The 13,831-nt window shown below is 43.1% G+C and overlaps 1 protein-coding gene across 1 annotated transcript in view; it reads left to right on the plus strand.

Moving 5' to 3' along the window:
* The window catches only part of ncam1a (neural cell adhesion molecule 1a), an 87,813-nt gene that overhangs the window by 958 nt on the left and 73,024 nt on the right, over nucleotides 1–13,831 (plus strand). The window contains exons 2-7 of the mRNA XM_008279107.1: nucleotides 1,768–1,842; nucleotides 3,893–4,102; nucleotides 5,258–5,401; nucleotides 8,856–8,993; nucleotides 10,068–10,185; nucleotides 12,887–13,047. Coding sequence (XP_008277329.1) covers nucleotides 1,768–1,842; nucleotides 3,893–4,102; nucleotides 5,258–5,401; nucleotides 8,856–8,993; nucleotides 10,068–10,185; nucleotides 12,887–13,047 — 846 coding nt within the window. The remainder of the gene's footprint in view (nucleotides 1–1,767; nucleotides 1,843–3,892; nucleotides 4,103–5,257; nucleotides 5,402–8,855; nucleotides 8,994–10,067; nucleotides 10,186–12,886; nucleotides 13,048–13,831) is intronic.

Genomic DNA, 13,831 nt, shown 5'->3' on the forward strand with positions numbered 1-13,831 from the left:
CAAATATGCTGTTATGTGAGGATTTGCAGTGGTTATGTGAACGTATCTCACAGCATGTCACATAGTGCACGAAGATAATGAAGAGACATTTATTTACCCACAATTCATACAATTCAGGATGCCTGAGATGTTTCCTTGTAAATGCAGGTCCAAACATGGAATGCAGTGTTGGTCTCTAAATGCTTGGAGCACAAAAGCACATTGTGTGTCCTTTTTTTTTTTTTGCATTTCTGAATGCTCCGGCCTTTATCCCTGCGTTCTGAATGAGGTTAAGCTTCACACCATAATGATGATGCTTTTTCGCATAAAGTGTGCGTAGGAAAAAGGCAGAAAAAAAAGAGCAACAAAGGCCACCGCTGTGACAGCCTCTTCTTAGTCACGGATGTTTTTCTATAGCAATGAGACTGTCACATTATGAAACACGAACGCCACGTTGCTCTGTGATGATAGTTGGCTACCTGTCTGTGAATGGCAAGTCCTTGCAAACCATTCCCATGAATCTCCTGGTGAGAATTGAGCTGAGACTGACTCACTCATTTGTGTGAAGTGGCAACATGCTGAAGGCTCAGCGGGATTTCTCTGTCAAGCTCCGGATCACGATTCAGTGGTATTTGTACTTCACAGGCTGTGCTTCGCTCCCATGCCACATATCACTGGAGATATAGGAGCCTCATAATAAACCGCCGCACATCTAATAGTCGTCGCATCTCTCGTAATTCCGCCGCACACGTGCGAGCGATGATTTGCTGATTAAGCCATTGGAAAAGCATTTGAACAGTTTTCACTTTGAATATGCAAGAGTTTTTTTTTTTAAATTCCTGTTTGTTGGTAGGCAGGAAGGAACAAACAGCAGGTGTTTCTCTGTACTCTTCTTAAATCTCATCTCTGTCACTGTAGCTTCAGCTGATGCTGAGAGATGAAGTATATTGCAGTCTTAGAGAAGGATAATCTTTCATTTACCGCATTATGCCTTCTAAATCATCTGCCAGGAGATGCAGGGACGAGGAAATGAGCACAAAAACACTCTGGACTGACTCAGTCAGGTGGCTTTTCCAAACACTGAGCAAATAAATGAATGTTAAGATTATGTTCCTGAATATACTTGAGACTGCAGCTGAAGACTGATGATTAACTTACTCCCGAAACAAGTGAAAGTGCATCATCTTGCTCATCTAATTCCTTTTCTAGTCTTCATTAGAGCTGTATTATTGTTATTAGACTGTCTTACGTAGTTGTTATCCTTTAGCCCTGCGCTACTCTTCTCTCCCGTCAATTTAATGCTTCAACGAGGTGCCAACAGCAGCCTTTGACTCTGTGAGGTGTCAGACAGTTGATTGTCACAGGTACATGATTCATTAGCAACGCACACCTTGGAGGTGTTGCTGGCAAAAGGTTACAGCAGGAGTGGATCGCAAGAAATGATATCATCTCACACAAACCACAAAGTGAAGCCATGAAGGGCCTGCGTAGCCTTGCTCAGCGCTGCGGTTTGCTGCTCGTGTAAATACAAAAGAAAAATCTGATTTCTTGCTAACTGCGGGGGCCATGCGAGTCTAAAATCTGCACATTGAGATGTTGCAGTCTAGTGAGCATAAAAATTTCATCCCAGAGTTGCGTTTGCGGCGGGCACGGCTGAGCATGGTTGTTCCTTTGAGCAGGCAAGCCAATTTGACTCTGAGCCTTTCCTTCTTGTGCTTTGCCCCTTTCTGTCAAATCTCAACGGAGCCAGACACTAATGTATATGTTTTGTTCTATCTTCCCATCCAGCTGCCATCCAGGTGCAAATCACTCCAACACAAGGGGAGATCAGCGTCGGAGAGTCCAAATTTTTCCTCTGCGAAGGTAAGAGCGAGCTCAGACTCATTTAGCACAGCTTGATGCAAATGTCACCTCACGTAGCGGATGTTGGCGGCATTAACCGAGGTCATCTGATAAAAGCGATACGAGTCGGGTTAAATAATGAGACCGGTGTACTGGTGGGAGAACAAAAAACAAAAAACGAAACAGACGGATTGATTGAGGAGTTTATTCTGAGGAGGCGGTGGGAAGCTGAGATCATAGCCAGGTAAGACACAGGGCTTAGCAGAGGTGAGGGAGAAAAGTTAATGAGACTTTTTCTGTGTTTTCAGATGCATGTGGTGTTTACGTTTGTCTGGCGTTACAGATCATGCCAGTCAGGCGACGTTATAAATCAATTTCGTTTGCTCAAATTACAAAGAAAACACAACGTTCATCCGTATATTTTAAAAACATCAGCACAACAAAGATGACCGGAGCTACGCTGGTTGTCTAATTTGAGCAGAACATGTTCTGACCTGGCCGTCCAGACACAATGACTTATTTTTTTTAAGTGCTCGTTTGTGTCATAAATGAGATGCGGCTGCAGCAGGAGAACCTGAGACAGGAGATGAGTCACATCCAGTGAGGAGCAGGACAATAAACTGAGGGTGGAGAAGGCACACGGAGCAGCACTAGCTCGCACAGTCGCCGCTTTGTGCGTCTTTGTTGAATATTTCTTCTGCTCTTTTGTCAGATCTCTCCAGTAATCCTGTTATCACATCAGTTCAGTTTAGTTTTTGCACATCAAAGTCACCATAACAACAGTCTCAGGCAAAAAAAAAAAAAGTTTGGTATTATGAGCAGATTAGCAGCTCCAAGATTTTGATGATCGAGCAGTCGACACTGTTGATGCTTCTTTATTTTTAATGCAGCTCTTAAGCATGAAATTAAAGTGTAAACATCATAGGTTAGTATTGTTATTATCTTTATTGTAAATACAGGCGTTGCTGCGAATAGAAATCTGCTTTTTTTTTCTCATTTATGAATCCTAGAAAATAAGAATTCTTTCTGCATTGTCTTGATGGTGAGGCAGAATTCTCAGGTGTGAAAATCTGGTCTATCGATCCAGCATAAGCCAATAAAACAAAAACTTTCTGCAAGGCTGTACCTCCAAATAAGAAAGCATATATTTTTAATGTAGTTTGGGTGAACTGACCCTTTAAAAAGAAGGTCATCATCATTACTAACGACTTGTTGTTTCGCTGCTGCTCGCGGAAGCTACAAAAGCCGAGCTCATCGTCTTAGAGTGGAAACCTTGACATTTTTATGCTGCTCACTAATTCATTTATTTATATATTTATTTATTGTTTCTTCAAAATTTGGCTTTAGCTTCAGCTGAAAGAATGTCAGAATGCATTTAGAGCCTTCTGCATCCTTCAGAGAAAAGATTTTAAAAAATAATAATAACAATAATAATTTCTTTTCGGAGATCCAGAAACTGTCTCGTCTTCATAAAAAATGAAGAAAAGTTGTTTGATTTTTTTGTTTTTTCTTTTAGCAAAAGTTGCCTCCTACTGAATAATCCCACCAAGAAAAGTAGAAATTATTCACATCTTTCCTTTTTATGTCGTTAAATGTCTCCGGTCTGATCTGGAAGAGACATCTGTTTTCAGGCAATTGTCACACCATGGTGCCGTGATTTATTTTTGAGCTCGTTCAGTCTTTCACTGAGTCTGGTTTGTGTTCACTTACACTATGTCACAAAGGAGTCTTGCTTAAACTTGTTTGATGATATACATTAAGGATGTAAAGTCATGCATAAACATTATTCTGATCGATGAGAAAAGCATCTCATTTGCTGCATTAACGTGTTCTTTCTTGTCCTGACACCCAGATGGTACAATTTGCCACAAACGTCACACATGTGCTTCTGTTGGTCTCCACTACAGATACCAGCTTAGTAATACATGTAGGATGGAGGAGACACATCTATCAATGCAGGAGGCGTGCTGAAGCGAGCTAATGCAGCACGTTGCAGATGCACAAAACAGGAATTCAGGGTTTAAAAGGCAACCGTAGGCTTCTTTCAATAGCTTCCTTGTGTGTTTTCCAGTGGTGGGAGATGCTAAAGACATCGACTGGTACGACCCCAGCGGTGAGAAGATCCTCCCCAACAGGCCGGACATCTTCGTGAGCCGCAGCGATGAGGCCACGTCGACTCTCACCATCTACCACGCCAACGTGGACAGCGCCGGCATCTACAAGTGCGTGGCGAAGAACGGGGACAAGGAGGCCCAGGCCACCGTCCAAGTGAAGATCATCCGTGAGTCTCGGATTCTATGTTTTGTTTTTTGCAGTCTTGAGTTTTTCCGCTGACTTTTGTTTGAACTGTGCCTTCAGAGTGTTTTTACACGTTGCCAATCAGCGTCATTTCAGGAGCTCACGTTGAGCAGTAATTGGCATCACTTTCAAAGAAAACATGTAGAAAGATAAGTATTATGTGCAAATCAGATCAAGTATTTAGCAGAATGAACGCTCCTTGTCAGTTGACGGTGACAGCAGAGACAGAAACAAACCGAACTGACGGCACAAGTATGCTGCACTTTCTGCAAAACTAGAAACTGCATTTGTGCTCGGTCGTGCCAAAGAGGTTCAAATAGGATCGATCATTGTGTTTACTGGCCTCATTTTTGCTTTCAAGTCAACATTATGCAGGAAGTAGTTAACTTCCACGTCATTTCTTTACAAGAAAGTGTTTGTCAATTAGCAGAAATTTAATTCAGTTACCTCAGAAAATATGTGCTTAAAAGGGAATGCAATGATGTAAACAGTAGCTGGAACATGGAGCTAGATGGTCATCAACCAAGACGACTTCCTGATAAAAATCTCCAAACAGATTTTTAATATATTTTCTTGTTCATCTCAAGCATGTTGCATACATTTGACGCAAAGCTTTTACTTTGAAATGGGCTTCAAGACAATAAAATGCACTCCAAAGAATACATTTTGAGCAATTAAATGATTTGAAGATGCCCAATCGGGGTTTATTTGCAAATCTAGTCAGGTAGAAATACAGCAATGTCTCGTACCAAAGTGAGACGTTGTGCACTTGGATGTGCCGCGCCTCGCTGCAACGGCTGAATTAGGTTCACTTTTATGCTCGATCATACTTTTTTTTGCAAAGCTGTCTGTACCGGCTGACCTGCTCTTTCAACAGAGCTGTCCTATTAAAATTACTGAAAGTGCTGCACTCCTTTCAGCGGTGTTGTCTGACTTAACATCGCCTGCGTGGAGTCTTTGAACTGTCTTTACCTCAACTTCCTCTCCCCCCCCGCCGACCGTCTGTGATTACATAAAGATGAAACCAACGAAAAAAGAAGCCGCACAAGAGTTTTCACCTTTTTAGGAGAGTCGGTATGAAAGCGAAAGGTGTTTCTGAAAAACGTGTAATGTATGCATTGTCACATTTCCCCTACAGAGAAGATCACCTTCAAGAACGCTCCAAACCCGCAGGAGTTCAACGAGGGCGACGACGCCGACATCGTCTGCGATGTTGTCAGCTCGCCGCCAGCCACCATTATTTGGAAGTATAAGGGCGCCAAGATCCAAGCAGCCAAAGACGGTGAGCCAGTTCAAATTATAAAAATAAAAAACAGAAAAAAACTGCTTGAGCTGCTTTTCTCACCTCCAACCTGGCATGCCGTGTCATCCTCTTGACTCCCCGAGCCGCCGCCTCGCCTCCCTGCCAACGCCGTCTGCCGGTCCACGCTCTCCGATCAATTTGCCGCACTCTTCCTCATCTCCGTCTCCTCCTGCCCGCCGTCGATGAACAAAGCCGGGCCTTTTTTCAGTGAGGGGGGAGGAAGTAGTTTTCAGACCTCATAGATGATGCATGAACATGGAAATTGTACTTTTTGGCCTTGCAAGAAGTGGTTATGTCTGAGGGCAGATTGGAGTTTAATTTCCCCAAATGGAGGCAGAACTACAGCTGAAAAACTAAATATAAAAAAAAAAAAGAAGAGAGAGAAAAGTGGGGAAGGAGAAGGGAAGAAAAAGCCTAAAATGTAATTTAAGTGTGCCACTGTAGTAACTGTACTATTAAAGGTACACTCCGCGGAAAGTGTATCTCGTCAGCATTTCGACTGCTCGCTGCCTGTGGGCTCGAGAGGAGGTTCTGAAAAGGTTGTTGCCTGCTTCTTTTGAGAGAAAGGAAGCTGTAATTAGCTTCAATTTGCAGCCGTTACCATGGATTCCAGTGGTGAGTCACAGTCACAGCCGAAGAAGAAGAAGAAAAAAAAAAACATCAACAACAAACAAAACAAAAACATGAAGGGATCTATAGAAACTTCTCAAAGCGCTCTTGCATTATAATCCTTTTCTCTATTGTTGATCCCTATGTTCTGAGCAATTACTGCTTTGCCGGCAAACGGGCTCCGGCGCTATGAAGTGTGACACAGAACGAAGGTATTTAGCTCTGTTGTGGCAAAACTGTGAGTGTACATGCTGCTCATAGGAATAAACACTGTAGAAATAAATGGTGCCGCAGGAACAGACAGACGAGTTTGTGTGGATGTTCTGAAACTTGTTCTTGCAACGTGAATCCAAACTGACTTTTGTACGAGACAACATTACAAACTTATCAGCCTTCTGCTGCCAATAGGATGAGGTGACTGGTGTTGTGGATACTTTCATGCACAATATTTGTGAATGATTTAATCGGGAAGCTTCGTGCGGCCAACAGCTACTTTCTCTTGGAAGAACACTCGGTCCAAAAGCAGCTCTGCCTCAGAGAGTCCAACCGAGATCTCCAAATCTGCTGTGGGAGGTGGACGTGAGCCGGGGCTTTGTTTCACACTTGAACCGGGCCTATTTTAACCTCAGAGTAACCCCTCCCATGGTGACCGCCGGAGAGCCTGGAGTCACCACAGTGTTGTGCTAAGCCCGCCTTTATTCTTGGACTCCTGTCAAGGAATGTGTTTTTCACTGGAAAAAACCACTAATTGTAACCGACGCTGAAAAGCTGAAAATTGCTTATGTAATTTTTGCTCGGAGCAGCAGTTGACCCGACCGTGCGCTGCGTGTTGCGCCGCTAAACGTCCTGACAGGGCGCTGTCATTCTAATGTGACATGAATTAAGAGCTGGTTAACGAAATATATCTTGTCTTCAAAAAAAAAGAAAAAGTTGGGAGATTTTTCAACTTCAGTTCCCAACATGAAGGAGTCTGTTCTTGAGTTTTTTAGTGATGGAACTGATAAAAAGCACAAATGTATGAGCTGATCAACAAATTTAGGCCCCGTCAGACTTCTCTGGTCACTTTTCGGTAAAACAGCAACCTCACTTGGTCACACTTTCCCGTGTGGACTTAGAGCTGTGTGAAGCAGTTTGGGGACGTTTTTTTTTTTCTGCACCAGAAAAATCCACTTTCTCGCCCACTTTGTGCTGCAGTTTCACATCTAAAACAATCTGAAATGTCCCTAAACATGAAACTTTGACGAAGCCAGAACAGGCCACATTAACGAGACTCGCCGAATCCAATCCAGGCTTCAGCAAAAACGTTAATTTGTGCTGAAGTTTAATTCGGTGCACCCAGCTGTTTTGCAGGCGTCTTTCCTCTGAGTTTATTAAATCCCTCGCAGCATCAGACAGCAGCGGGACTCACGAGGAGAGAGTTGGGCTCGTTTACACCAGTGTAACGACGGGGTAATTCCATTAATTAGTCTGCTTGTAATCATAAATTGTCCTGACATGGAGACAGCATTGATCAGCGTCTGATGGCGAGTCACACCGTCGTCGTTTCTTCTCGCGTCAGACATGCTGTTGATCAGCTGCAGGTAAATCACTTCTTACATAATCCACCATTTGAATCCCATTTTTTTTAAATTTAACTGTCCCTAAAGTAGCATTTAGATTAGCATCACACACGGACAGAATTCTCAGCGATGAGGAAATCATGAATAAACCGGGCTATTCATTATTTGGACAGTTTGATAAGCTGCTATTAGCTTAGATTTAGTGTTTTGTTTATTAGTTCATTACGATGCCTCATACATCACTGGATGTTCTGTTGAACCTCGTGCATATGACAAATCGAATGTACTGCGGCTCTGTCTGTGGGGAGCATTAACATAAAACCGACCGACGTCTGAGCCTCAAAAATGTTAATAAACTCCAGAGATGTGTCGTCCACAGCTGGTACCAAACTATTGTTTAATGGTTTTAGTGGTTGAGGGGAAATCGGCGGGGAGTAAATTGGATGAAATTGGAAAAAAGAGGAAAGGTGTATTCGGTTGCTCGGCAAACATCCACCCAACACCTCCCTACATGCATCAAGGATGAGTGATTTTATTATTTGCCTCTCTTTGACACAGGTTTACCTGGAGAGGAGTCTCCCATCAACGTTACACCAAACTGCAACAGCTGTCAGTTAATCCGCTGACTTTTTTAACTAAACACAGATTCGCTCACAGTTTTCTCAAACTGGGAACAAACAATAATGACTCGGTTCTTTGTTTTAAGACACTTAAGTCTGGATTTTAATAATCGCTGGGTGCTTTTTTTTTTTTGTTCCTTCCCAGCAACGTGTGAGAAACAACACCTGGTTTCAGTGAAGACAGTTTGCTCTGTTACTGTGTGCTGTTTAATTAGCGCTGCAGCATTTTGTCTGTGCTTGGTGTAAAATACCGTATGTCGTCTTTATCTGGCTCCAACATGTAGATTCAGTAACCTTTATGCATGTTTGCAGAGTGAAAGTCCTGTAGTCAAGAAAATAACCAACTTGACTTTAACTCCTAGATGCACTCATGGCCCTTTCTTTGTTTTTTTTTTATGATTCACTAACAATATTTAATTCCTAATTTTAGCTTGTGGGAGGATAAATACACAATTTAACTGGAGATCAAGCACTGAATATGTTATCGCAAAGTGTTAAACTAAAACAAGCAAAACGGGAACGTGGAGTTTATGTAATATGCACAGAATTTGCCTGTTTTGCGATGTCGGTGTAATCTCTGTAACCTTGGATGCGTTGAATCGCCTGTGATTCATTCTCCTCTGTGCTTGCCTCCTCTGTGTTCAGTGCGGTTCGGGATCATGTCAAACGGCCATCTGCAGATACGCGGCATCAAGAAGACGGATGAGGGCATGTACAACTGTGAGGCCCGCGTCATGGTCAGGGGAGAAATTGACTTCAGGATGATGAAGGTCATCGTTAATGGTGAGAACTGCGTCTCCGTCGCCTTCTGACCGCTACGCTTTTCATCGAAATCAGGGCTGTTTTTGATTAACTAGGATACAGCAGCGGCGACCCTCAACCCCTGGAAATGTTGTTTTTAAAGCCGTAAATATTGTTCATATGTCCATCTGTACAACTCGTTGGATCAGAGGAAGAAATCCAACAACTGCAGGCGAGAATGCTGTGAATTTTGCTGTAGATGTCCATGAGTTGTGTTGACGCTATGACTTTTAATTTACTGCCACTTTTGACGACAGCTAAAATACTACATTCATCTAGCAACGGCAAAAACTCTGCACAGGTTTCCAATTTGACCTTACAAACCACTGCCTACATTTTCTGACGGAAACTGAGGTAGTTAAAGTTCTTGTAAGTTTTTTTTTTTTCTTTCACCGTATTGTATAATGGAGGCATAAACACATAATTGGGATCATTTTGGAACGTATCAGTCACAACTGATAACAGCAAAAGAGGAATTTAATCACCCACAAATGCAAAGTCGTTATTTGAAAGCAGCAAAAGTAAAAGTTTATCAACTGAAAATGTGACGAGAAGCAATTACCCGACAGAGTAATCAAAACGTGCAGCTTCCACCAGCTGTAAAGTGATGTTTTTCTTACTGTTTAGCTTTCTTCATCGCTAGCTGTTTTTCTCACCGCTCCCTCTGTGCTGTTTTTTGGCTGTGGGAGGCAGTTTTTTTGTTTTTTTTTCCCAGTGAACAGAGTTTGTACCTGCACCAAACCAAACGTCACTGAGACACAGTTAGCTGATAAACACGGTGCAGCAGCTAAAGCAGGAATTATTTGTTTCGGGAGTTTGGTAGAGACAAAAAAAAATAATTATGCTCATCAGGGACACAACCCCGAGTAAATGATAATGTTACGCCCTGCTGGAAAGTTGGTTTTTATCTTGCTTCTGCTGCTCCCAAGTGGCCAAAAAAATCAGTTATTGCAGCTTTAAATTTGCATTTCTACAGAGTTTCTTCTAAATGTGATCTTAAGCACTTGTTGCACGCACTTCATAGTTATCCTGTAACTTTATTTTCGTCTGTTTCAGTGCTTCCCACCATCCGTGCCCGGCAGTCGGAGGTCAACGCTACAGCAGATGTTGGCAGCTCGGCTCTGTTGGCTTGCGATGCGGACGGCTTCCCCGAGCCCACCGTTACCTGGGCACAGTATGTCACTCGCCTGCTCTAACGACGGGCTCGGATTAACCACCGATCTGATTAGACGTGGATCCGAGCAAAAAATGTTTTCCAAACCTCTTGTTCTTGACCTCAAAGGAAAACAAAGAAATGAAAAAAAAAAGTGAAAAATGTTCAGCGGTTAAAACATACTTCTTGATCAGGAAGAAGAACAAGAGGAGGGTATTGTTGTTGTTTTTGTTGTCTCTTTTTTTTCCCTTTTTAATATTGCATATGCAAATCAAGTCAGAACAAGCCCCACGGAGGGGCACTTGAACACCAACTGGAAGTGCAAATTGCATATTTCAGGTTGAGTAATCCACCGGGGCTGCTCGCTTTTGTGCCTGTTTATAAATTGGGCCTTCTGATCAAGTCGGAGATAAAAGGATGTTACCTCTCTTGCTTGCTGCTATTGCTGCCAGCTTCTCACAGACTTTGCAGCCAAACTCTTTGTTTAAAGTGTGTGTGTGCCTTGTTTGAAAGGCCTGCGTACACACAACATCAATTTCAGGGAGGTGGTGGTGCAAAGTGTTTGCAGATAGGGCACAAATCTGAATTTGCATGGCCTTGCCTGCAAAACGTTGTGTGGGAGAAATGATAAGATCTACATGTATTTACATTTGCATGAGTGTAGCAGAAAGGTTTTGATGAGTATTATTTAGACAGAGTTTCCCCTTTGCGCACACCATTTAAATTTCATACGGGTTTGATCTGGCTGGCGTGATTATGTGTGAAAACTCACACCGAATCTGCACCTGGTCGCGGCAGCTGCTTTTAGATTCCCGTTAAAAGGTTGACATTTACATTTAATAAAGCAAATTCTTGCATAAAGCGTGTTGTTAATAAATACTTTCGCTTGGCAATCATGGCTCATAAATGCTAAAGTGCCCTGTTAGGCTCATAATCCAGCAGGAATATCCATTTTTTACAGTGATGACTGCGTTCTGATTGATTATAGTGTATTTAAAAGCTGATTTACATATTACTGAGTGCTGGTTACGGCATTCCAAAAACAGAAACACGAGTGGAACAACCAGGGTGGGGGTTGATTGCATTTTATTGAAACTGAATACAGTAATAAATCTGCCTATCCAGGGCCTCACTTGTCAATAAGAGGCAAAACATGACAATTATAGTAACCGTCACAACCTGTAAATACAACCTGAACAGTGCCGTATCCGACATGAAATGATGATTTAATAAGTTTCTGACTGATTTATTTTGCCCGCCTTATCTTCCTCACATCATCTCCAAACCAAATAACATGTTCTTAAATCTCATTGCTCTTCATAAACAATATCTATCCAGCGCCGGCACTGCACGCTGGCAGAATGGCGTCGTTTGTCAATGCCAACGCCAACATTTTTCTTGATCCATCCCTCCGAACTGACTTCCTCTCCGCGAGGTTTTGAGGCTCCCTATCAATACCGCTTCTGCAATTGTTCCTGCAAAACAACAGCCACGATTCAGGCGGCTGCCAGACAGCGACTTGTTAAAACATCAGTGTTAAATGCACAAAAGTAGAAACAATCCACCGCCGGTTGCACAATGGTGTTATAGAACGCTTCCTCTTACTCTGACAAATGGTGAGATACCAGCTTGCACGGAGCGCGCTGTAGAAACCGTAGCCAAGTTGCATTTTGGCCTTTAGGCGAGACGCTCACAGAATGTTAAAGCTGCTATAATCTGGTACAAAAACAACAGTCAGCAAAAGCTAACAATGAGAAGCTTGCAGTGTTTTCTACTCTTTGCTCCTTGCGGAACCAAAAGATGAGGAGATATCTCAGCGAGAGACTCGCTGTGGGTGTTTGACCGACCTGCTTCTAAACCTCCGGATCTCCAGATTTAAAAGACGCTCGATCACCACTCATTTCTGACAACTCGTACAAAATACCCGATGTTCCTTTCTTGCCGTGCAGCTGTTTTCTCAATGTACTTTCATATTCGCGGTGCGCCGTTCGGCGGTGTCTCGCAGCAGCGCCACTGCTGTGCAGAGGAACCTTTAGATAAAGCATTTTATTTTTTTTGTAGCGATGCGAATAAATCAGACTATTGAACTCAGATCCTGCTCACAGCTGTCTTCCGTGCTCGCAAAGCTGGTGTGTGATGTGGGTGTTGAAGCCGAGGGAGATGTAGTTCCTGGCCAGAGGAGGGTTAAGACAGTCAGTGTGCTTGTTGGGAGGACAGATGGGCGAGGCGGTGAAAAAACATAGGGGTAAGGCTCTATTTGTTCTGGTTTCCTGGGGCTTCTGACAGGCCTGTCATTCACTGTCTGCCTGCAAACTGCTCTAGGATGCTGCTACTCCAGGCATACAAACACTTAATTCTCTACAAACAGGATTTTAACCTCTAGTTGAAGGTCTGCTTCTCTGGAGCAAGAGAGAGGAAAAGAAACATGCATCATCATCATCCAGCCGGTCCGTGGCCTTCCTAAAAACACAGTTGTAAAGGCTGCGGGAGAACAGAGGCAAACAAAAGCTGTGGAAATGTTGGAGATGTAAAAGACAGTAAAGGACAGCTTTTTTTGCTCTCCCAGCCATTGTTGTGCGGCAGCTGCTCGCTTCATGAGATAAAACCCCCAAACGGCTCGTTGTCAGCGAGTTAAGAAACTTATTTGTAGGCCTCTCAAGTTGTGTAAGCAACTGCTTGTGATGTGAACCTTTGTCTTTTTCTCCCTCTCCTTCTGCTACAGTAACAACGTCGTCCTTGAAACGGGCGATAAGTACAGCCTGAACGGGGATGGCTCAGAATTGGAAATAAAAGATGTCAAGAAAGTGGATGAAGGAGATTACACTTGCATCGCCAAGAACAAGGCGGGAGAGAAATCCGAGGAAGTCAGCCTGAACGTGTTCGGTAAGAGAATAACTCCATTTGCTTACGACTGCATAGAGAACGCTGTGGCGCTTTTGTTTTGTGTTGTTTTCTCTCTCTGGCCTTTTTCCTGTCCTACCTATTGACATTTGCTTCACACTCCTCTACAGCTTTTCTAGTTGTTAGGTGTAGGGGTGCACAGCGTGAAGCATACAGCGTGTCCTATTGAAAACTAATTAAGCCACCCCTTAGGACATTCAAAGATATATCACGCTAGAGGTCCTCTCCATGAGGAAATTATGCAATCATGTGCTTGTGGCTCCGTTGTAGGTCAATGGGGTATGAAACCACACCTCTAATGAAGCCTCTCTCTATATTTTTACTACGGCATTGTTAAAAATGTCTCGCTATTTAATGTTTGCATGCAAGCGATGGATCAAGTCATCACGTAAAAGGTGTCGAAACCCACAGACAATTATCGGCCCGCTGTGCAGCGCTGCAGAGCTTTTTAGCCACTTTTAGCTAATCGTTGGAGTTTTAAGGCTCCACGACCATCAAAAACCAGCAATAAAAGGGAACCTAGTTTAGCAAGTAGTTGTTAACTCCTTAAAAATTCTGTGTTTTGAATGGTGTCCGCCCAGTCTGAATCACCCTTTGAAAGCCTCGCGATTGAAACAGTGGAACTATTTTCAGATGCCGACATCACAGCAGCAGCAGCAGCAGCAGAAATAGTCCCTCGCTTTGTAATGAGACTATGCATGCCGAGAAAAAAACGGTAGTTTCTAACCTTTTCTGTCGTCCTTAGAGGCGCACACTTGATTAATCA

The sequence above is a fragment of the Stegastes partitus genome, unplaced genomic scaffold (assembly GCF_000690725.1).
Source record: "Stegastes partitus isolate 25-593 unplaced genomic scaffold, Stegastes_partitus-1.0.2 Scaffold144, whole genome shotgun sequence".
Classification (NCBI taxonomy): domain Eukaryota; kingdom Metazoa; phylum Chordata; class Actinopteri; family Pomacentridae; genus Stegastes; species Stegastes partitus.